This window comes from Lonchura striata, chromosome 25, assembly GCF_046129695.1.
Source record: "Lonchura striata isolate bLonStr1 chromosome 25, bLonStr1.mat, whole genome shotgun sequence".
Classification (NCBI taxonomy): Eukaryota; Metazoa; Chordata; class Aves; order Passeriformes; family Estrildidae; genus Lonchura; species Lonchura striata.
In genome coordinates, this window is record NC_134627.1 from 8,997,207 (window position 1) to 9,019,360 (window position 22,154).

The 22,154-nt window shown below is 48.0% G+C and overlaps 2 protein-coding genes across 2 annotated transcripts in view; both read right to left on the minus strand.

Moving 5' to 3' along the window:
* Positions 1 to 1,597: 1,597 nt before the first annotated feature.
* On the minus strand, positions 1,598 to 14,824 carry DCAF7 (DDB1 and CUL4 associated factor 7). The gene is made up of 7 exons (XM_021538556.2): positions 14,599 to 14,824; positions 10,419 to 10,577; positions 10,000 to 10,111; positions 8,842 to 8,960; positions 7,973 to 8,182; positions 7,289 to 7,406; positions 1,598 to 6,799 (listed from the first exon to the last, which is right to left on the minus strand). The coding sequence occupies exons 1-7, from the start codon at positions 14,734 to 14,736 to the stop codon at positions 6,627 to 6,629; spliced, it is 1,029 nt and encodes a 342-aa protein (XP_021394231.1). The 5' UTR covers positions 14,737 to 14,824; the 3' UTR covers positions 1,598 to 6,626.
* Positions 14,825 to 15,985: 1,161 nt separating this feature from the next.
* Positions 15,986 to 22,154, minus strand: part of KCNH6 (potassium voltage-gated channel subfamily H member 6) — a 31,416-nt gene continuing 25,247 nt past the window's right edge. The window contains exons 8-14 of the mRNA XM_021538557.2: positions 21,526 to 21,778; positions 20,892 to 21,085; positions 20,277 to 20,376; positions 19,740 to 20,027; positions 19,264 to 19,444; positions 17,677 to 17,875; positions 15,986 to 17,327 (exon numbers count right to left, since the gene is read on the minus strand). Coding sequence (XP_021394232.2) covers positions 17,040 to 17,327; positions 17,677 to 17,875; positions 19,264 to 19,444; positions 19,740 to 20,027; positions 20,277 to 20,376; positions 20,892 to 21,085; positions 21,526 to 21,778 — 1,503 coding nt within the window. The 3' untranslated portion in view covers positions 15,986 to 17,039. The remainder of the gene's footprint in view (positions 17,328 to 17,676; positions 17,876 to 19,263; positions 19,445 to 19,739; positions 20,028 to 20,276; positions 20,377 to 20,891; positions 21,086 to 21,525; positions 21,779 to 22,154) is intronic.

The window sequence follows — 22,154 nt, forward strand, 5'->3', positions numbered from 1 at the left end:
TGCCACGGCTGGGCCTGGCTGCCAGCAGCATTCCAGCAGAGGGGGCTCTGAAGCTGCTTAAAAACCAGAAGCTGCTCTGCCTTTGGAATGGCAAAATCAGAGAAGGAAGGGGAGGAAGAACGTTAAAAATATTATATGCTTTTAGATCATTACTTCCTCTGAGCTGACAGTCTGGACTGTTTCTAAAACAGCACGAGTGAAAAAGCTCTAAATTAAATGCTTCTCCCAGTCACAGGCCCCAGAATAATCTCAGAGATCACTTTTTTTCTACAGCTATTGCTGTGCATTGTGTTACCACGGAGGGCTTCTTTCAAGTATTTTCGAGCCCTTTACTGATTACTGATTAATTATGTGCTTGCCACTTACAGCTTGTTTACCAGAGCAGGGACTTTCCCACGGTCACAGAGCAAGACAGCTGTGCCAGATGTTGGTTGTTCCATAATATTTGTCTTTTTCCACCTACGTTCCTCTACATCATTTTATGGCACTTGTTTTGCCACACTGACAGGCAACCTGCTTCACCCATTATCCACCAGTCCACCACTTTTTGCTCTGCTCCAATTTGCACAAGCTACCTCCTTCCACCATAGTGGCAGGTGAGAAAGTTTCTCTGGAGTATTCCAAAACACAAATCCAGGGACAAAAATAATCTGTGAGGATGCAAATACATTTCTAGGGTGAAAGACAAACACTTCTTGGGAAAAAAGTATTTTTTCTGAGCAGGAGTTACTAACACAAAGTCCATATATAGCTTAAAAACCACTGCAGCATCTGCAGACACTCTTGCCACTGTGGCCATGAAGCTTAGTAAGCTTTTATTTCAAAGCCAGTACACAAAGAATTAGAAAGAAATCCAACCGTTCAGTTGAACTAGATTTAATCTAAATACTTAAGGAAGTCATCAGTCCTGCTTGCCAAGGCCTAAGGTACAAATTTCCAAGCTCTGCCACACAATTCTCCTCTTGGCCCCAATTCCGGACACAACAGCAGTGACTGAGTGTGTGGAAAAAATACCCTTTAAGAGAGGTCACCCTGCCCAGGAGAGACTTAAAGCTACAGAAGTGCCCAATTGCTTCATTTTCACTTTGCCTATATTAAAAATCCCTCAGAGACTGATTATTTGAATTCTAAAAAAAAAAACCCCAAAAAACAAACAAACAAACAAAAAAAACAAAGTCTCTCTTCCCCTCGTCTTAAAAACAAAACCACACAGCAGATAATTCCCATTTTTTTTGTGCCGGGAACAAGCAAAGTGTTGGAAAACACGTGCAGAAACAACACTGGAATACACAGACCCTGCAGAAGGCTTTTAAGAAAGCCAATATTTAATGTACAGCTGCATTTTTTGTTGTAGTTCTGTTGTGACTGGGTTACTAATAATTTATTTGGGGAAACTTGCAACTTAAGAGTAGCTGGAATTATCAAGTTTGTTTGGGTATTTGTAGGACAAGGGATCAATATACTTCACCAGCTTTGCAGAGGCAAGGCAAAGCAATCCACCTCTTCTTACAGCACCTAACTGCACACAGCAGAAATGAAGTTCATTTGTAGCTCCCTGCTCCCCCCAGGTTTTCACTCATCACACAGGGAACTGCAGTCAATCTACAAATGTTCCGTTTTTATTACAAAGTATGAAAGGCAGAAAATACTGTACCTAATACACAGGAGGCCGAAACTTAGAAAGAAGGTTAAAAAATCTGAATAAAACTACATAGGAAGCAGGAAATAGCATAAAAGGATGCAACATTCCACTTTCAAGCAAGTTCAGAAAATTGCCTTAAAATTTACAGTTTCAACTATATGGTTCCATGACTCAGGTGTTAAAATCCATTGTAACAAACCCTTTTATATTTCTCCATAAAAATAAAGGAATATAGGGACACTGCAGTTATCCATGTCAACAATATATATCTGTTGAATAGCAGGATACTGGGACTCCTCTAGGACAGAATAGTAGCGAAGTTGCAGGTGGAGAAAAGGACAGAAGTAAAATTACTATTGCTTTAACATACTCTAGTGAGAACAAGAAGTCAGGAATCTCATATGGATGTTTGTACAATCATGCTACAAAGATTACACCTTCAGGAAATTACCACAACGGGACTGTGAATGGGGAGAGCAGAAGGGAAAACACACCTAAAAGTAGTATCTCCTACCCAGCTACTGGTAACAAAAATGCTTCGGCGCAATGGATTTAAATTACATTTTACACTGCTAGCAACCCAAGGGTTAAAAAAAAGATATTTTTAAATAGTAGATTTCATAATTCCTATTTCCCAAGTTGTCAAAAAAAGCAACATACCTTTTTCCAGCTGCACTGGGACTCTGTCCTGCTCTGGTTCTTGCCTTTCTGCCTTGCTAAGATTCCACAGAGCCACCCTCAGCACGAAGAAGGGTTTGGAGTTGCATGTGTTGCACATGGAAAGCAAACTCCAAGGAACGGGAGCTGGACCACAGGCTGCACATGGCCATAATATTTCTTTAGGAAATAGCTTTTTTTCCTTAATTTTGTTAGATTTCCTATAAAGAAATAAGCTTGATGGGAGCCACTGAGATAATTTTAAGTATTTTTATGACTGTGGAAATTCTCGCATGATGCCAAGTATTAGAGGCTGCACAAAAGGCCACTGAGGTCCTTGGCAGACACACTTGTCAAATGAAACAGGCAGCAGCAACTCTCACAGGTCCCTTCACATCTGATGTCTGCCATGAGTCAACAGATGAGCCTTCAGTGACTGGTATTTAGCTGCATTTCTAATTACTGTTCTTTTTACTGCTGGTGAAAGGTGCTGATTGGAAGTTCTGGAGATCTCTTCCAGAAAACAAACCAAGTCAGGGCCATTCTAAACTTTCCTCAATACCCTCAAGAATGAAACATTTCTGACTTCTTGGGTAAGCAGGGAAAGTACAGCTGCATCAGAAAGTGCTCTTTAAGTGCCACATACAATTAATTCCCTGGATTCCCTGCAAAGATCAAGAGGAACTGGGACAGACTTGACAGTGACTTGCTCATTGCTTTCCATGCCCACAGAACAGTAGGTACAGGCTTGCTCTGAAATACTGGTCTGAGAGCAGAAAGCAGGAAACGTGTTAGAGAGAATTTGTGTTACCTGACAGGATAACAGCACACATTTGAGGTGGTGGGACCACTTTGCTATGAGCATTGGGAAAACTCAGCCCTTTAGTACTTTGATGGGACTGAAACAGTAGAGTCTGCTGAGCCCAGAGCTTGGCTGTGCTGCTGTCCACTGTTTCCAGTGTGTCAGGAAAGAGTTAAAACACCACTAACCAGCTGGTCAGTTCAAGGTTTCAGGCTGCCTGAATTTACAGGCAGCAGCTGCAGTTCCTCTCACAAAATTCAAGCTATCCAAAGACTCCAGGCACATCTCTAAGAACCAACTTGGCACTGTCATCATCATGTTCCGATGGTAAAGAAGAGGATTCCCAAACACCACTAAGTTCCTAAACAGAAAGGACTCTGGGGGACACACAGCAGAACATCCTTTGGGTTGGCCTTACAGGACAGGGTCCGTTTCAGAACACGAAGCTTCAGTTTAACATTTACAGCCTTGTCAAGTGCCCATATTTTTTGCTTTCAGTAAAAACAAGTGAGGGTCCACTATGTCCCCAGTTTAGGATTTTGGTGATGGTCATTATTTAACATTTTCTACACAACACAGACAAATGCCTACCCTACAAGGGCTGAGGAAAAGATAAATCTCCTCCTAATCTTACCAAAAAGATACTTGTTAAAGTGCCATCTGCAAGACAACAAAACAGACACACTCAGTTCCTTATTTCCATTGACAACAAGCATGAGAACATCTGTGAATTTTGTACATCAGACTCCTCCCCTGACCTGGTCTCTGGTAGGCTATGATCTACACTTGAGACTTCTCATTGCACCACGAGGCAAAAACAGAGCTTTTCACTATTATCCAGAACATTCAGTAGACTAATTACCGCTAAGTTTTGAAAGGATTATTAATTCTGACTTACGAGAGGCAATGCCTCCCCTGTTAAATAAATTTCAAGGTTTCATAAGAAACAACCTGTTTTAGCAGTCTCCTTTCATATGATTTGAAACCACTGTGTTTTCTTTCTAAATAGATTGTCAAAGCACTCAAATCCTTGCCTTTTAAATCCCTGCACACACAAGTACAATTCCCATAGATGCAAGCTACCATAGCCCTCCTCATTTAGAAAGTTTACAGAGTTGGCACACTACACACTAATTCAACACTCCACTTGCTAACAGCAGGTTTTCACCTCACTAACAAGATTTACATCATCAACAGAGGCAAAATCTACCTGGCTATTCAGACCATGAGTTCCTTAATACAAGCTCTCTTCTCATCATCTTAGCATTCATCTTTGACTCATGCCACCTGTACAGGAATGAACTTTGAAGCAAAAAGGGGACAAGGAAAGTACTAACATTGCAGGTAGTTCCCTCTTAGTAACAGCACGTTTTGCCTGCCATTTGTAATTAAACAGAGCATGACAAGCCTGTGAATGTATTTCAGATGACTCCTAAAGCTGTGAATGCCATTAGCTGCTCCTGCAAAGAAAACACCAATTTTTGCTTCATTCTACATAAGTTTTTTCCAGTTTCAGATGAAGTGATACTGTAAAAAGTGACTGTTTGGCTAACACTGCTCTGACATCTAGCTAAAACCTGTCTGTGGAAGACACCACTCTCAGTACTGCTGCTAATAGGAAAAATTGACCTTCAAGTCAAATCAAGCTTTGTCAGAAATCCCACAACTGAACACACTGACAAAACATCAGCTTGAACAGTGTTAGTCTCTTGGTTCTCTGCTATCAAAAGGAGTTATGGAATACAGCTGCCCCTAATGAATTCCTATCAAATTCCTGAGGCAATGTTTTCCTGAGCTCCATGGTGAGAAGCAGCCTGCAGAAGAGAATTTCTCTATGTCTAGAATGACAAAACTTTGCAGATTCTGTTCTGTATTTGACATTGTTCTCAGTGTCAGCTTCAGTGTTCCACAGCAATTGCTTTCCCAAATTGCCTTTCCTGCATAAACTGACAAGATGCAAGTTTGCCAGTGTCCTACTATTTATAATCTGCCTCCAGTTGCAGGTGAATACTCATTAGGTGGAAAGAATTTTGATGGTTTCTGGCATTTACATAGAAACTGGGCTGCACATCCTTCCAGACCAGCTCTGGCTGTCATGTCTTCATCAGAGAGCACTGCAGAGGCTTCAGCACAGGACCTGTGTTACAGTAAGACTCCAACAAGAATTTTTATCTCGCCTAACCCAGTCAGCTTTCATTGAACAGTATTATTGTAGAGCTCCAAACAGAAGCCCTCTGGCACATCCCCCAAAGTCAGGAGGAAGACAAATGGCACAGCTTCTTTCCTTCCAGATGCACCTTTGTGCATCACATTAGAGAGTAATTTCTTTCAAAAAAACAGCTTTCTTTTGGATAGCAGAGCAGCTTTTCTGACTTTTCTTGTTCATTCATCAAGACCTGGCAGTATAAAGCAAACACGCTTCACAAAAAGATTGCTTTGCACTCCCTTCGAGACCTCCCAGGAACACAGGTCAAACACTACCTCCGAAGTACAGCCTAACCACAAAATCTTGCTCATATTATTTGCCAATCAAGCAAGCTACAAAGTGTGAAACCATTTTATTTTGGTTTAGATAAGGTAAGTCTTCCAAGGGGAAATAATTTGATTGGAAATGTCAATCCCAAGCCCATTACAAATACATTTTTTCAGGAATTGTTTACCTCCTGGGAGCTCACGTCATGCATGGATCTTTCTCAACCTATCACTGCTCTGTTTGCTAACACGACTGCAGGATACACACAAACTCAGTTCAAATTTAAAAATAAGACCTACCATAGTAACAACTGCCTTGATCATCAGAAAAGTGTAAAGAAATTGTGCAACAAGTACTTGTACTTCACAGCACCAGAAAATTCTGCCCAGGTTACCAGATACAGGGAGCCAAGGCAACAGTTAATTCTGGCAGGCCTTTACTGCCAGAGAGCCTGCAGTGTTACTGTGGTTTGTATCCATGAACAGGTCCTGCTTTGGACATATGGAAGTGGATCACATATCAAAAGTAAGAATTAGGGAGAAAAACCTTACTCAGTAGAAAGTTAGCCCAATATATAAAAAACATACAAACATTTAAACAGTTTAGAGGCAGCAAGAACAGGAATGATAAAGATTCCTGCCAAGGTGGCCGTTAACAACATTGTCTTTCCCCCCCCACCTTGTTTTGCACCTGCATCTATTAAACTGGTGGATGTGCTGCCTCAGCTGGCTGACAAACACATGGACATATGCAGCAACTTAAAAGCCTGCAAGCTTATTAATACAGTCAACAAACAAATATACAGAACTTTTACTGAGGGAAAAAGAATTTCACAAGAAAACCAGAACCCAGAAGTTCCAAGAGGCTCAGCACGTCTCTGCATTTTAGAGTCTTGAGAGACAGGAGACCCCTGCCATCGATTTTTGTAAGAGTTTCTTGTAACAGTAGATGCAAAGCAACAACAGATACTGGCCACTTGACTGGTGATGTTCTTACTTTAGAGGGGAGGGGGAACGACTCAGCCCTGTCTCGCTGTGCACGAGGCTGCAAAGTTAGACTCTGAGGATCTCCAGGCAGTTGTTGTAGCAGATGGCTATCCAGTCTGGCTGGGTGGATGCCCACTGTACATTGTTGATCTCTCCCTCGGCTGTGTAGGCCAGGATGGGGTCCTCAATGGCACGAGGCATTTGCTGGATGTCCCAGATGAGAGCCTGGTGATCATCCGCTGCACACAGACAACAAATGCAAGTACAGTCAGGGTGGAACAGTTTCTCCATACGTGCCTACTACAGGCTGTAGCCTGAGGAGACAGGTAAGACATGGCTGATCCATATTCAAGCGGATACAACAACACAATTATGCTCCTTGGATCATTATACAATATCCTAGACACAGCTGATAAGCGAATGACCAGTGGAACACATAGCAGAAAACGTTTAAGAACTGCATTACAAAAAAGCTAAGGAGCATTAAAATAACAGGAGCTTAGCCAGAGCCAATGCACAGTTTGAGTACTGGGCTCACCACTTCCACACAATAAACTCTAATAGGTGTCTATTTCTGTAACATTTTAGGAAGGTCACCTAATAAATAGCTTCTAAATTGCAAGTATTCTTTAGCAATAGGCAGGCAGAGAATTGCATAAACTTCAGGATAAAGAGGATTTTGCAAATGCAGTGGAAGACTCCGAGATTCCCCTGTAGGTCACACTTACCTGCTGTACAGATGTGGCAGGAAGAGTGAGGTGCCCAGGCAATTCCATTTACACATGCTCTGTGGTTGTTTAACCTGGCAACAGGGGTGCAGGGAACTCTGACATCTAGAATCACAACCTTCAGAAAAAAAACAGCTACATTAATAAACTGCATTTTAAAACATTTATTCAAAATACAAAATATTTTGAGGTAAAGCTATAAACATGGCTCTTTCCTAAAGGATGTGGTAGGTAAGCAAGCCCTGCTCCTAAAGAAAGCTTCCAGTTGGTCAGTGTGCCACGTGTCTCAAAAGAAGTCAGACTTCAGAGAGGTCTTGTGAGTCAGGCCACAGTGGCAAACAATATGTGCTTCCCTGAAGCAGCCTTGCTAACAAACTAAAACTGGACTGCAAAAGAACAAAGTGACTCAAACAGCTACAAGTAAGATATTATGTGAAAATTATTACCCAACTGCTCACAGACTCCTCTTAAAAATCAGCTGAAATATATACAAGCCATAAAGCTCAAATCTATAACGCCAAAGTCACTTCTTTAACTTCTCAGTACACTAAGAACTGGTCCTTAATCAAACTTTGGGTACTGACAGTGCCCCCTTACTGTAAATACCGGGGTGTAAATGAGTATCAAACCACCTGCCCCAGAAAATCATCATCAGCATCTAGGGGAGAGGTGCTGCTGCCTCACCTCCATGCCGTCCATGGCCATTGTGGCGAGATAGTTGGGGTCCTGCTTGTTCCAGCAGAGCCGCAGCAGCGGGTGGTGCTGGGGGTCCTCGTAGATGATGGTGCTGTGCTCCAGGTGCCGCAGGTCAAACATCCTCACCGAGCCGTCGGCGCCCACCGAGGCAAACATGTCCCTGCCGCCGCCCGCACGGCTGAAGGCGATGTCGTACACCTGCCACACAGCACGGCACGGCTGGCACGGCACGGCTGGCATGGCACAGCACGGCACAGCTGGCACGGCACGGCACAGCTGGCATGGCACGGCATGGCACGGCTGGCATGGCACAGCACAGCACGGCTGGCACAGGCTGGGGGCTGTGCACACGCCACGGCCTCCCAGCACTTTGTGCTCCCTGCAACTGCTTAGCCACTCACCAAAAGGAGGAAATACACACTTATGGAGATTTAGTATCACTCACTGAAATGAAAACGTATCTGTTTCCCAGACTTGGGGTTTTTTACATTAGTTGTTGAGAAGTAAAATGTTAAAATGAAATAATTTTGCAGGCTGTTTATTGACTTTGATATGAAACTGATTTAAGACCTAATTTGATGTTTTACCTTATTTTTCTACAATATTTTGGAGCACAATCTGTTAAAACAAGTATGTTTGGAAGTCAAGGGTCTATGATAAGTAAAAAGAATTGTTTCAACAGCCAGAAGTATTTAGGTACTCAAAACTGTATATAGTTTTAGAAAAATGTATACAAACTTACATAAATTATCTTTTTAAATCATTAAATTGCTCAAGAAGAAAAAAAAAGGAAAAGTTCTGTTTCTTTTCTACTGCTTTTAAAAGATACAATGTAAACAATCAAAACCCCCCATCACCTCTTTGTCATGTGCAATAAGCTGGGTCTTCACGTGGCCAGACACCAAATTTACTCTTCCCAGAACCTGTCCTGTCTCCAGACCCCAAATGGTGCAGGTTGTGTCAATACTAGAGGTACCTGAAACAAAACCACTTCTATTAGCAAAATTAATATAGTCACAAAGGATTTTATTACCTCCTGGCTTAATGTAACATCCCCCAACATCTACAGATCAAAATAGCCATGAGAACAGCACAGAACTCAAATCAAGAATGTCAAACAGACAGCAGTCTTCCATGCATTTAAATGACCCGAACCTTTTAGCTGCAGAAATAGCCTTCCACACAGGAATAAAGTGTAAATAGCTCATGTCTGCTTCAATCTATTCCGAAGCCTGATGCAACTCTGAGATCAGCTTTCCCATCCTGTACATCTCTTGTGTATGCCGAACCCCAAATTCAATCAGTGTTTGATGGTGTGTTATTATTAATTGATTGCTGATGTGGGCTGAAGGTGGGGTTAGCAGTAAACCTCTTAAGAGATGAGACATGTAACACACAAAAAATAAATAATGCAGTAAATAATTACTAGGACATATTATCACTGTTAATCTCTGAGCAAATCCCCCTGACATAAATGGTTGTTCTCTTCTGGGAAACAAACCTCTGCATCAGTCATCCTGGATTCACAATTTGTCCCACAGGCTATAATTAAACCTTAAGTGTTCAGCCCCCTCCTCCAACTGAATTAAGGACTCTTGGCTCTCCTCCTGCTGCTGAAATGGCTTCACAAAATACACAGCTCAGTGCACAGTTTTAAATCCACTCCAGAACACTCTGAAATAAGTCACAGAGTGGATGGACATCCTTACTCAGAGCTGCAACAACAGCTCACCGGCCCTGAAGGCCAAAGACTCCCTATCCCCAAATGTTCCTAGCCCAACCTGAGTGACCCAATCTGCATGAACAGGGCACCTTTCAATGAAAAGGAAAGTCCCCATGAGATGATTGTTTTCATTGTTTAATGTAAAACAACAGCAATTTCTATGATGCAGCAGCCTGTGATTAATTATCATATCTACCAGCTGACATGCAGTGACACAACAGCAGTTACAGTCCAGACTTCATCAGATTCAATTAGAAAGTGTGCCAAAACCACAGCATTTTGTCAGTCCCACCTAACAGGTAAGGATCCACTTCATTCCAGTCAAATGATGTCAGTGGAGCACAGAAATCTGAGTTCTTGTTGTTGTTCAGCAAACACTCCAGCCGGGTCTCAGTTTCACCCACCTTCAGAGAAAATAAAACATCTGATTTAAAAAGCAACATCACCAGACTTGTTTCCCTGGCACAAAACATTAGGAGTTAATCCTAGGTTTCTTTCCTCTCAGCTTTACATCCTAAAGCTCTGGAAAACACAGCCACCAGCTCCATTTTCAATAAGCTGATTAAAACAGCAACTGCCATGATCATTCTGCTTCTCTTATAGTCTTCATAGTCACATTACTGCAGTCAAGAAAATCTTGAGTGAAAAGGAGATCAATATATAACACAATTCAGTTCACGATTCATCTTTTCCTAGGGAGGATTTACTCACTCTCCACACTCGCAGGTAGTCACCACTGGTGGCCAACAGGTCTGGGTAGACTCCCTTGGTGTCTGGGATCCACATCAGCTTTGTGGTGGGGTAGGGGTGATCAAAGGTGTTCCTGCAAATGAATTCTGAGCTCTCTTCATCCAAACCAACAAGCTGCACCTGTGAGAAACCATATTTAAAAGAAAGCATTTTATCAAAATACTAATTTCTACTGACAGCATTAAGACTGAGTGTGTTTCAGGACATTTTCTGTCACCTCAAGGACAACAAAAAAGGATCATCATGTCAATGAAATGAGAAATCGTTAAAGCGCTCAGGGGCATAGAAGTAAAGAGAATATCCATAATCACACAGTGCTTTGATTTGAAGAGATGATCCCAAATGAACTGAATCCAATCCTAAAGGATTAAAGACCACCCTTCTCTTTTCCACATCACAAAGGCCAGTTTAAATCACAGCCTTAAACTGCACAAACATTATTCTAATTCATCCTTAACTGAACTAATGCTGACAATGTCATCTTCAGAGAGCAGAACAAGCTGTAGTTTGCACAATTAAAGTGCATTTTATGGAATTCTTGGCCATAACCGTGCAGATTGTGATGGATCATGTCAGGTAGCTGGCAAGCTTTTTCAGCACCACATAACCCAAAATGTCCTGTCACAAGTGCATGAAGAATTCATAAATTAAACACATCAGAGAGGGAGAAAGTAAAACAGAATTCAAACTTAAAAAAAAAAACATAGAAGAGCTAAAACGGTTACATAATTATTCAAATGTTTTGTGTGAACAGACCAAGAAAGCACGTCTGCTGAAAGACTCTAGGTAACTGAATTCCAAATTAGAATATTTGCACAATGATGTGTCAGGGGGAAGGGCTAGACTTGCCCCATTGTGAGACTGATGCAAAACAGAGCAAACAAGAAGTTATCTCCACACAGCCTGGTCATGACAACACCTGAAGTAATGCTTGGAGTCCCAGACATGATGTTATTAAAAAAATACTGATATGTCAGGAAGTGTGCAGAGAACAAAAGGTGCTGGGAGGACTTGTTTAACCTGCAGTGACTATGGGACCCAAACAGGATGAAAGTCCCACTGTGTAAAATGCTGCTCAAACACAAACATTATGGGGACAACTCACTGCAATTAATTTGTAAGCTGCTCACAGTAAGAATTTCCTAGTACTTTCCACACAGCAGCTTCCTCCTGGGAATAGTAGCTTAATGGACTTTTTCTAAGATGTTTATCTGAAAAAATCCTAAATTTATGCTTATTCTGGGATAAGCAATTTGTCTAATAAACGACACATTTCAGCTAATGGGAAATTTATCATATTTTTCACCCATAACAGAAAATCAACAAATACTTCAGTTGATCTTAAAAATCTAATTAATTTGCAGTTTTATGAGCTCATTTAGAGATTCTCTTAAATGCAAAGCCTTGCCCCACCCTCCACAATGAGAAGCTCCATCCTTTCCATCTCATAACAAAAAGATGCAGCCAAATATGCTTCCAAAAACTGAAACACAGCCTGTCTTGCCCTCTCTATTATAGCAACTCCTTACTATCCTTCATATCCTAGTATAAATCAGTCAAAAATCTCCCAGACTTCTGAAGTGATTGACAAATAGCTTTCTAACTCCTTTAGGGATCAGAAGTATTCATCAGATTTTACAAAGGAAGCAAATTGTCCATGGTGATAAAAGATTTTATGGCAAGGTTAGGATCATAAGACAAATGACCTCTAATAATTTCTCCCTTGCTTATGTTTTTTTGCCACTCAACATGATTGTAATAATCCTACACAAAACAATCAACATCCTCTCCAGAAGCAAATCTCAAAGAGCAAAGGATTCCCTTTCACTGGTGTTAATGTAAATATTCCTGCACTGCATAATCACATTTAACCCCTCCTCAGACCTTAAGATAAGCAATTCAGCAATCCAGTAGCTCTGATCTTTGCCATGTGTAGGTGCAGGCCAGGCTGGAGAACAGGAATTGTACTATCACTAGCAGAGCTGCTGCAGCTCAGGGGCCTGCCCAGCGCCCAGAGCAGGAGCAGCTGGCAGTGACTGCGAGGGGGAGGCAGGCACTGCCCTGCTGGGAGCAGCAGGAATGCTTGAGAAACTCTGCAAGTTCAGAGCTGTGACTCTTCTCTCGGGACTTGATCACACACAGTCATCACGGAACCCCTCCACTCAGCCTCTCGTGCAGGCTGAACACGAGGGGATGGAACATGGAATTATTTCTAGGATGCCAATTACATCAGAGCCCTCTCTCTCTCCCTTCTGCACATGAGGCAAGAATGCTGCTGCACAAAGGAGTGCCTGAGGTCCAGCCCAGGTAAGACTGAGGTAATGCCTAAGGGAAAGTAACTGTCAGTCTGGATACAATTTGAACCATTCTACATCTCCCTATAAGTCTTTCCAGAGAGAAAACCAGGATCAGCGTGTTCAGCCTCAACTAGTTTTGTGATTTTGCCATGCCAGTAGCTAGGAATGCTAAATATTTATTTGTCGCTCCAACACTTCAATATAGGAAAATCCATACCTAATTTTAGCATATTATAATCCAAGCACTTATCAACATAAAGCATATTTGCAACAGTGCATGCGAGTAAAGAACCACCTTTAATCAGCATCCCTTAAGTTCTAAAAAAAACCTATCTCTAACTTGATACAAAAGAATCAGACGGAACTAAATGATGCAGAATTTGGTAACGGCTTCTTTTTCTTATATGGTTGGAGGAACAGTGAAGTAAGTCCACAGTAGTTTGAAAACCTCCTTAACTTTAGTCTAATTTATAACTACCTAAAATAACATTTCACGATTATTTTACAATCAGAAAGATGCCACTGCACCAATTAATCTCCAGCATTCAATCAATTTTTCTTTGCAGTGCAGGATCTTAAGAGAACAAATGACCTTCCTGCAGAAGAACTGCCCTGAACCCTCTCTCTCTGGGGCACTGCTTGGGAGGATGTGGAAATGTGGGAAGCATCTGGTCAGGGCCTGTCGGTGCGCTCCAGTGCCAGGAGCCAGCTGTGTACAGCACAACCTCTACAGAGGCATGTCCCCAAGACAACTTTCTGACTGTATTTTCCACAATCTCCATTAAACACCTTGATAAGGCTACACAGCTACATGATATAAACCAAGCTCTGTGGGCAAACCTTCAGTTTCACAAGAATTTCAGGATGCTCTATAACTTCATCCATCTTCTCATCTCTCTTTGATTTCTAAGTAATTCATTATACCGGCCAGCACCTTGAAGGTGTTCAGAAGTGACTGCACATGTGTTCTGAGCGATGAACTGGTCTCTGTTACTGGTGTGACATTCTTCACTCACACTTTGCAGTGAAACACTGAAGATACAATCTCATGCCTCATTACACCCTTGTTCTCAGGGAAAAGTACTGAGGAATCAATACTGAGAGGGGTTTATATAGTTATGAAAAAAGTTACCACACTCAAGTCCTCCACAGCAAGAAAGTACATGAGAACAGCACATTCCCAACACAGTCTCAGACACCCTGTACATCACAGGGAGTGGAAGGGAACTCTCCAGTCCAATCCCCCTTTCTAGGCAGAGTAACCTGGATCAAGTGACACAGGAATACATCCAGGTGGGTTTGGAATGTCACAGGAAAGGGAGACTCCAAAAGCTGCTTGACCAACCTGTTCCACTGCTCTGCCACCCTCCATGGAAAGAAGTTCATCACATTGAGGTGGAACTTCTTTATAGCTATATGCATATATATGTACTGGCCACAAACTTTCCTTTGTGCAAATTGAGCAAAAAGCCAGATATGCCCAACCAGATATGCCCAAGCCAGGGGAAATTGTTTTATTTCTATAGCAGCAGCAACCAGACCCATATCATACCTTTAGTTTCCAGCTCTTTACATCACAGAGAACTCATAGCACGCGGTGCTTATGTGATCGAAGCCAACACAATCGTTAATTCCGAAGATCAGAGGTCACGAGAAGCCTGCAGCAGCGTTATCCCAGAACCAGCAGCCCCCAGGGCTCTTCCCTGTGTCCCTCACCCCGGGTTAGCAGAGACCAGCCTGACGTGGTCCAGGCCTGCATTGGGGGTCCCTGACCGCTCTGGCCGTGAGGCGCCCCCGCTCCCCCAGCCTCGTTCTGCCCCAGCCCCTGTGCCCACCCTGCCCACCTTGTTGTTGTACTCCTCCACGAAACTGCCCAGCGCCAGGCGAAACCGCTTGTCGGGCCGGACGCTCCAGTTCATGGCGTACACGGTCCAGGGCGCCTCGTATTTATAGATCTCCTTCCGCTTCCCGTGCAGCGACATGGCTGGGCCGGGGGGGCCGCGGGCCGGGCCCAGGCAGCCTGCGGAGGGACCCGGCCGGAGGGAGCGGGGAGGCGGCGCGGGCCGGGGGGAGCCTCAGCGCGGCCCCGGGACAGGAGCGGACGGGGCACGGCGCGGCCCCCGGGGTGCCGGGGAGCGGGGAAGGCTCGGCTCGCCCTCGGGGCGGCGGGGAGGCGCGGCTCGGCCCCGGGGAACGGCTCGGCCCCGGTGCCGGCCCAGACCCGGCAGCGGCGGCGGCGCTGCTGAGGCCGTGCGGGACGCGGCCCCTCACACAACGGGAACGGAAGCCACGCGGGGAGCGCCGCCCACTGCGCGCGGGTTGGGCGTCTCGACTGTCACTCAGAGCGGCGGCTGCCTATTGGGCGATCTGCCTGTGCGCTCAGCCCGCCTCGGCTTTCTATTGGCCGTCTGGCCCTTCACTCCAGACGGACGGGCGCACTCCGGCTGGGGTAACCTACGGCTGCGCTTGGCCCCGCCCGGGGGGGGCGGGCACGCTCGTTGTCGACATCTTGTTGGCTGGCCGGGGTCGCATTAACTGGAGGCGGGACCTTGGGCCCTTAGCGGTGATCGATTGGCTGGAAGCGATGTCAGTCACGCCAGCCCGAGGCGGGTGGGGCCGCTTCAGGCTCTCGTGTGTCGCGGGTTCGAGCCCCGCCTCGGCCGAGTGGCGGACGGGCCCGCGCTTAATCTCTAATTAACAAGCAGTTCATTATGGTGCTTTTTTGGGAGCAGCCCTGGCGCGTACTGGCAGAAGGGGTGCAGCCGGCTGCCCAGGGAGCTGCTCGCTGTGCCCGGCACGCCGCTCGAGGCGCAGCGAGGCTGGCCGGACCCGCCGCGGGCTGTGCGGCCGGCCGGGGTCGGGGATGTGCGGTCCCGGCTCCAGCCCCCGCAGCTCCGTGTCCGCTCGGCGCGCTGCGGGGCCGCTCTGGGCAGCGCCGTGCTCCTGGCAGGGCTACCCGCTGCAAGCACCGCTGCTCTGGGCTCTGCCCGAGTTGTGGTTGAGAGATCATTTCTCGTATGCAGCTGCCTGGGCTCGCAGAAAAGGTTTTCCAAATGTCCTTTTGGGAAGGGATTGCTCGGCGAAGCCTCCGCAGGCTCCACCCTTGAGCTGACTGCGCATAGCCCCACACTCCTTGGATGAGGTCACCGGGCTTTGACCACAGCCTTTTTGGGGTGACGATGCCCGGGATGAACTCATGGATGCTCCCAACGAACACAGCTGTAATTCACCTTAGGTGCCAAAAACATCTTTATTAGCAAAGTGTACACTAAAACTCCAGAGAAAGAGATGCTCACAGTTTGACTACTCTCAGAGGGAGCTCGATACAATACTGGAGCTGGCGGTCTAGGTCTATCACAGCATCTACCCGAGTGGCGAGCGGCAGCGCTACGTGGGCTTCTCCTACGGGAATGCTGCGGAGTCTGCCGGGAGAAGGGGTGGGCAGGAGGAAGCACCTATTGAACCTTTATCAAAAGAGGGAGGCTGGGAGGGAGGACTGGACACGGGGTGTCTGGGGCTTCTCAGCTTCCTGGGATTGTGCTTTTGAATTTTGTGCTTTATGCCCAGGCCAGTGGCGACTTGGAGTTACCTGGTGAGCTGTGGGATGCGTGTTGGGGTTTGCAAGGTGTGATCAGCCTTGCTGGAGAAGTCAGTGCTCTGGGACTCGTGCTGAAGCAGGCTGAGGTGGCAGGGGATGTTGGCCCTTCACTTCTCAGTGGCAATCAAGTCGGACAAACTTCTGTCCTCTGTCCTTGTCCTGGGCTTGCCACCTGCAGTTTCCCCTGGACCACACCGTGGAGATCTCACAGTCCTATGGTGACCACCCTTCTGTAGTGCCTGCAGGCTCTGCTGGGCTGAGCCTTGTACCAACACAGTGTTCCCTGCTCCCAAGGATTCCAACACAGCCTCGCAGCCCAGAGCCCTGGATCGGCTCTCCTGTGGTTGCTGTGGCTCGCTTGGCTTGTGCCCTTCTCGAGAAGAAGCCTTGGCAAGGAGGAGGTGGTGGGAACCACGTGGCCTAACCAGCTCGATGGTGGCTGTAAGAGCTGTTCTAGGTTCACTCTAATGTGCAAATGAAATCTACTCTATTGGGAACCTCTGGAAAACATTGGCCTTGGAAGCCAGCCACTCTATACTTCCTGTCATGGTGGCAGAAGATAGCTACAAATTATACCCCTGAGCCAATGGCATTGTCCAATGTTTTACCCTTGCAGTCAAAACCAACATCAACTGACCGGGTCTGCAGCTGAGGTTCCTCTTGACTCGCCCTGCAGCCCCCACGTCTCTAACTTCCAGGAAGCACGGGGTCGGAGAGGTGTCTCTGAATGTCCTGGTGCTCGGAAGATGCCTCCAAGTGCTCAGGGAGGGAAGGGAAACGAGAGCCCCTCAAGAGTCCCTGGGCGCTTGGTGCCCTTTGGTGGGGAGGCTCTGGGTTCAGGAGAGGTGGCGAGGGGTGCTCCTGCTCAGAGTAGACCGTCATGGTTTTGTCGGATGACACCGACAGCTGCATCCCGCTTGACAAGGAGTCCCTGGATTTCAAGTGGAACTTTTCTACCTCCGTGTAGCTCGGGCTCTGGTGGGAAATGAGGAATTGTGTGGGTGATGGTAAAAGTAAAACGAAGTAGGCATACTCTCTCCTCATCAACCTTGGAGCCTCATCAGCTCCAAGCCCCAAAATGTTATTTTTCACTTGAGAAAGCCTCAGAGCAGAGAAACCCCCTTCCTTCCCCACTGATGGGCAGCCTGGCAGCGTTGGGGATAGCAGCGGTGCCCCAAAACCAGTGGTGCACTGGGCAGATCTGCTCCCAGGGCAAGACGCCGTGGCTTTGGCGGGACCCATCAGTGTTTGGCTGTGCCTTGCCTGGCGAGAACTCGGGGCTGAAGGAGCCTGGTGGGGGCTGAGCCAGCAGGGCTGACCTTACCTGCTCCTGGGTCGGCATCTCCTGGTCCTGCAGAGGCGCACAGGGGCCGAGCGGCTCCAGGCTCCGCGGGACGATGCCGTACATGGCCAGGCTGTGGGAGCTCGGCGAGATGGGGCTGTACGCGGGTGGCACTTGGGACAGCTGGCGCTGCAGGAGCTGCAGGATTATATGAATGTCTGACGACATCCTGGACTCCAGCCTGGGGACAGAGCAGCCTGGCGTCAGCGCAGGGAACCCTTTTGCATCCTGCAGCTGGGCAGGGGAGGCGCTGGGAGGAGGTGCCGATCCCGCTACCCCAGGGCAGTGATGCTTTCCCTGCTGCTTGTTGAGGTTTTTAGAGAGCTTCAAACCGGCACTACCAGAGAGAGATCAATCCTGCCATCTCTCTCCTGCCACACTCAATCATCCTCTGCCCAATTTTATGTGGAGCCAAACTGGGATCTGGAGCAGGGATTTGAAAAAAGCTAAAATTACCCTGGAGGGGGGAAAAGATTGCAATGGTTAGTTTTAATCTGGATCAATTCTCCAGGCCAGCTGCCTGTTCTGACAGATGGAGCAAGGCAGGTTAGTGCCAACCACTTTTAACTCAGGAACAGAAGAAAACAGTAAAGCAGAAGTCTATTCTTTCTGCCATGTGAGCAGCACTTGCAGGAGTGGGCACAGCCACACTTGCAGAACACAGTCCCACTTGCAGGACACAGTCACAGCATCACTGACAGAGTGGGCAGATCTGTCCCCAGTGCAGTAGGATGGTGCACTGAAGAGACATCTAAATTCAAGTGTGTGCTGAAATGAGCTTAACAAGGGCAGCAGAACCCACAGTGTCAGCCCCTCATGTGTGCTGCCTGGGGACATTAAACCTGCACCTCCAGTGTGGGCTCTTCCTTCTTCAAAAATCACAGAACAGTTGGGGTTGAAAGGGATCTTAAAGCTCATCCAGTTCCATCCCCAGCCATGGGCAGGGACACCTGCCATTAGAGTAGGTTGCTCCAAGCCCCTTCCAACCTGACATAGAAGACTTCAGGGATGGGGCAGCCACAGCTGCTCTGGGCACCCTGTGGCAGGTCTCAACCCCCTCACAGGGAAGGACTTTTTCCTAGAAATCAATCTAAGCCTACTCTCTGTCAGTTTGAAAAATCATGTATTTTTCTTATTTAGAGGCCAATGATGGCCATGAGGCTCATTTGCTCAAGCAAGAAGATGCTTGTAGGTCTTTGCAGCAGGAAGAGGGGACCTGCAAAGGGCTCCAGTTTTGCCTGTGGATGATTTAGTATCTGCAGTTGCATTGAGTTTGGAAGCCATGGCAAAGTGACAGATCTCGAGTGGCACTGTGGGAGATCCTGGAGGTGGTGACAGATGCCAAGGGTGGTGACACAGCAGCAGATGAGGGGCTGGGCCACAGCCAGGGTCAGGATTTGTCCTTTGAGAAGCCGCTGCCTTTGCAAAGCACTCCCACCCCCTCCCCAGGAATGCAGTGTCCCAGGCGTCAGGATGTGGTGTTGCTGCACACAGAGCCCACTGCAGCCACCTCTAGAAAGCAGAAGGTGATGGCCTAGAGTCCTCCAGGCCCTCTCCAACCCTGCCTACCTGCTGAGCTGGGCCTGCAGGAGCTCCAGCCTGGACTCGATCTGCCCTGGCCTGCAGTCTCCGTGCAGGGGCACGTCCTGCGAGCTGTGCACCAGCGAGATGTGCTGCAGAGGCTCCGCAGGGCGCGTCGGCTGCCGGTCCTCCCAGAAAGTGAACATGTTTGGAATGTCCAGGGGAGTGGCTGGAAGGAGAGGAGACATCTCAGGAGCCATCCCAACACATGTGGAGAACCATCCCAACACATGTGGAGAGCCATCAGCCACACACATGGACAGCCACCACCCTGACATACATGGAGTGGCACAGGAGGGGCAGAGCAGATCCAGCTGGGGACAAAAGGCAGCGAAGACCTTTGGCCTTGGAGGGTGGCTCCCCTCAAATGCACATGAGCAGCTTGGTCCAGCTCCAAGGCACGGCCACCATACCCAAGCATCTCTCAGCACCCTCCTGGCAGCTCTGCCTGCAGCCCTAGGTACCTGTGTAGGACTGGCTGCTCTCCGCTGCCTGCTTGCCGACCTCTGTGTCGCCGGCGCTGGTGGTGATGAGGCTGAGCGAGGGCAGAGCAAAGTCATCCTTTTTGGGGGTGGGGAAGGGCTCAGCTTTCACAGGGCTGCTGGTCTTGGCCTCATCGTCACTGGCCTGGGAGCAGGGAGAGGTGCTGCTGCCCAGGTCGTCCCACTGGTCCTTACTCAGTGGGTCCTGTGGGTTGGTGAGCTCGGAGTAGGTGTGATACTGCTCTGCATCAGAGATGCCCGTGTCTGTGTCTGTGGGACAGCACAACAGGTCAGTCTGGGGAGTACCACACATGAAATAAAAGCCCCCCATTCCCTCAGGATGTCTGTAGGGCTGGGGCACCCCAAGGGGAGGGAGAGAAGGCAGCTTGGGTGCCTGCAGGATGGTTTGCAGGGACAGAGGCACCATGAACCTCTGCTTTGGACAGCTGCCCGGGTGGTAACTAACAGTGATCCCACTCTCCTGCCTGCAGGCGGGCTCTGCAGCGCAGTGCAGCTCACCAGGCTTGTTGGGCTGGCAAGAGGAGTGCTTGCGGCGGCGAGCCCGGCGGTAGGTGCAGTCGTACTCCTCGCTGAGGGGTGAGCGGGGGACGCTGTCTGCCTGAGGAACGAGAGGGGCTGGTCATCAGGGAAAGGGGGTCGTGTCCCATCCATGCGTGCCCTGGGGGCTACAGCCCTTTCCATGGCCTCTGAAAGTGAAGTCTCTGTCTCTTCACCACTGCCCTGTCTCACCCAGTGCCTTCTGGACTGGTTTCAGAGCTCAAGGGATCCCTGAAGCTGTCCTTGCTGCTCTGAGGCTGAGGTAAGGGTGTGAGGGCCATGGGGAGGGAAGGAGCACCCTGAGAAGTGGCAGGACATCCCACAGTGGGATAGGACATGTAGGGAATTTGACTCTTGTCTATATTTCAGGTCTCTGAAAAAAAAAGTCAGGAAAGGACAAAGTTCAATCACACACCATAAAAGTAGACATGTCCTGCTGTGGGGGAATCATAACTCCCTGGAGAATGCCCTGGGAAATGCGGCTTGTTGCACCTCCCGACATCCTTGCTTCAGCCCTCCTGCTTGCCAAATTTAAGCACTGCCAAATTTGCTCCCTGGGGCAGCCCTGGCACTCACATCTCGTAGGTTGAAGGTGATCTCTAGGTTGCTCCAGAAGTTGTCAGAGAAGGCTGGGTACATGTCCAAGACCTCCAGCAGGTCCTCGCGCTGGATTTTGTGCAAGTCGCAGTATGTCAGGGCCCTCACGTCAGCGTTGGACTTCCCTGGGCGGGCGTAGAGGCTGATGGGCTCCCCAAAGATGTCATTCTTCCCTGTGTCAAGAGACAGCTCATTATGGAGATGTGGGCACCCACTACTGCTCCAGCTGTTCTGGTCCAGCACCCTGTACTTTGGGGCTTGTGAACAAGGGGGTGCCCAGCAACCCCAGCCCTGATTGTGTGTGTTGGGGATAACACTGTGAAAGCCACCAGTGATGGTGACACCAGGCCAGGGCAGTGGGGCATCAGTGATGGCTGGAGACTGCTGAGCCATGCTCTGCTCTCCTCACTCCTTTGTGGCTTCTCCCTGGCATCTCCCCAGGGATCCTCCTTTCCCTGTCCACTGGCGCGGGGACCCATCAGATGCTGAGGAGCAACCTTCCCTTCCCCAGTGTGTGGGGAAGTTCTCTACCCTCGCCTGCCACCCTTTGCTCGTTGCTCATCGCCCTTTGCCCCTCACCCACCACCCCTTGCAAAAGGAAGGACTTTTTCACCTAGGATGGCCACCACGATGTCTTCCCGAAGGATCTCAATGGAACCCCGGGAGATGAAGTAGAGCGTGGTGAGGACATCTCCGTAATGCACCAGGGTGTCTCCGGGCGGTGCATGAGTCGTCTTGAACTTCATGGCCAGGGCGCGCAGGCAGCCTTTGCTGGCTCCGCGGAACGCTTTGCAGTTCTGCAGCAGCGTGCGGTTCAGGTGCAGGCAGATGTCGGCCTGCAGGCAGTCAGGGAAGCCCTTCAGCACCTGTGGAGAGCCAGGGGGAGATGCCATCAGGCCACTGTCCCAGGGAGGGAATGCTGCGACAGACCTGAGAGGTTGTCTGACACTCAGCAGGAAACAAGAGGGCCAAGCAGGGAGACCGTGTGCCCGGAAAGCCAAAGGTGGGGACATTTTCCTATCCCTGGAAGTGTTCAAGGCCAGACTGGATGGGGCTTGGAGCAACCTGGTCTAGTGGAAGATGTTCTTGCTCATAGCATGGAGTGGAACAGTTTGAGCTTTGAGGTCCCTTTCAACCTTAAACCATTCTGTGATTCCATAATTTCTCTGACCTTTTGATCTTCCCTTGGTGGATTCCTGCCTACCTGCTGCTGGCTTTTACTGCTTGTGGCTGGGGACAAGA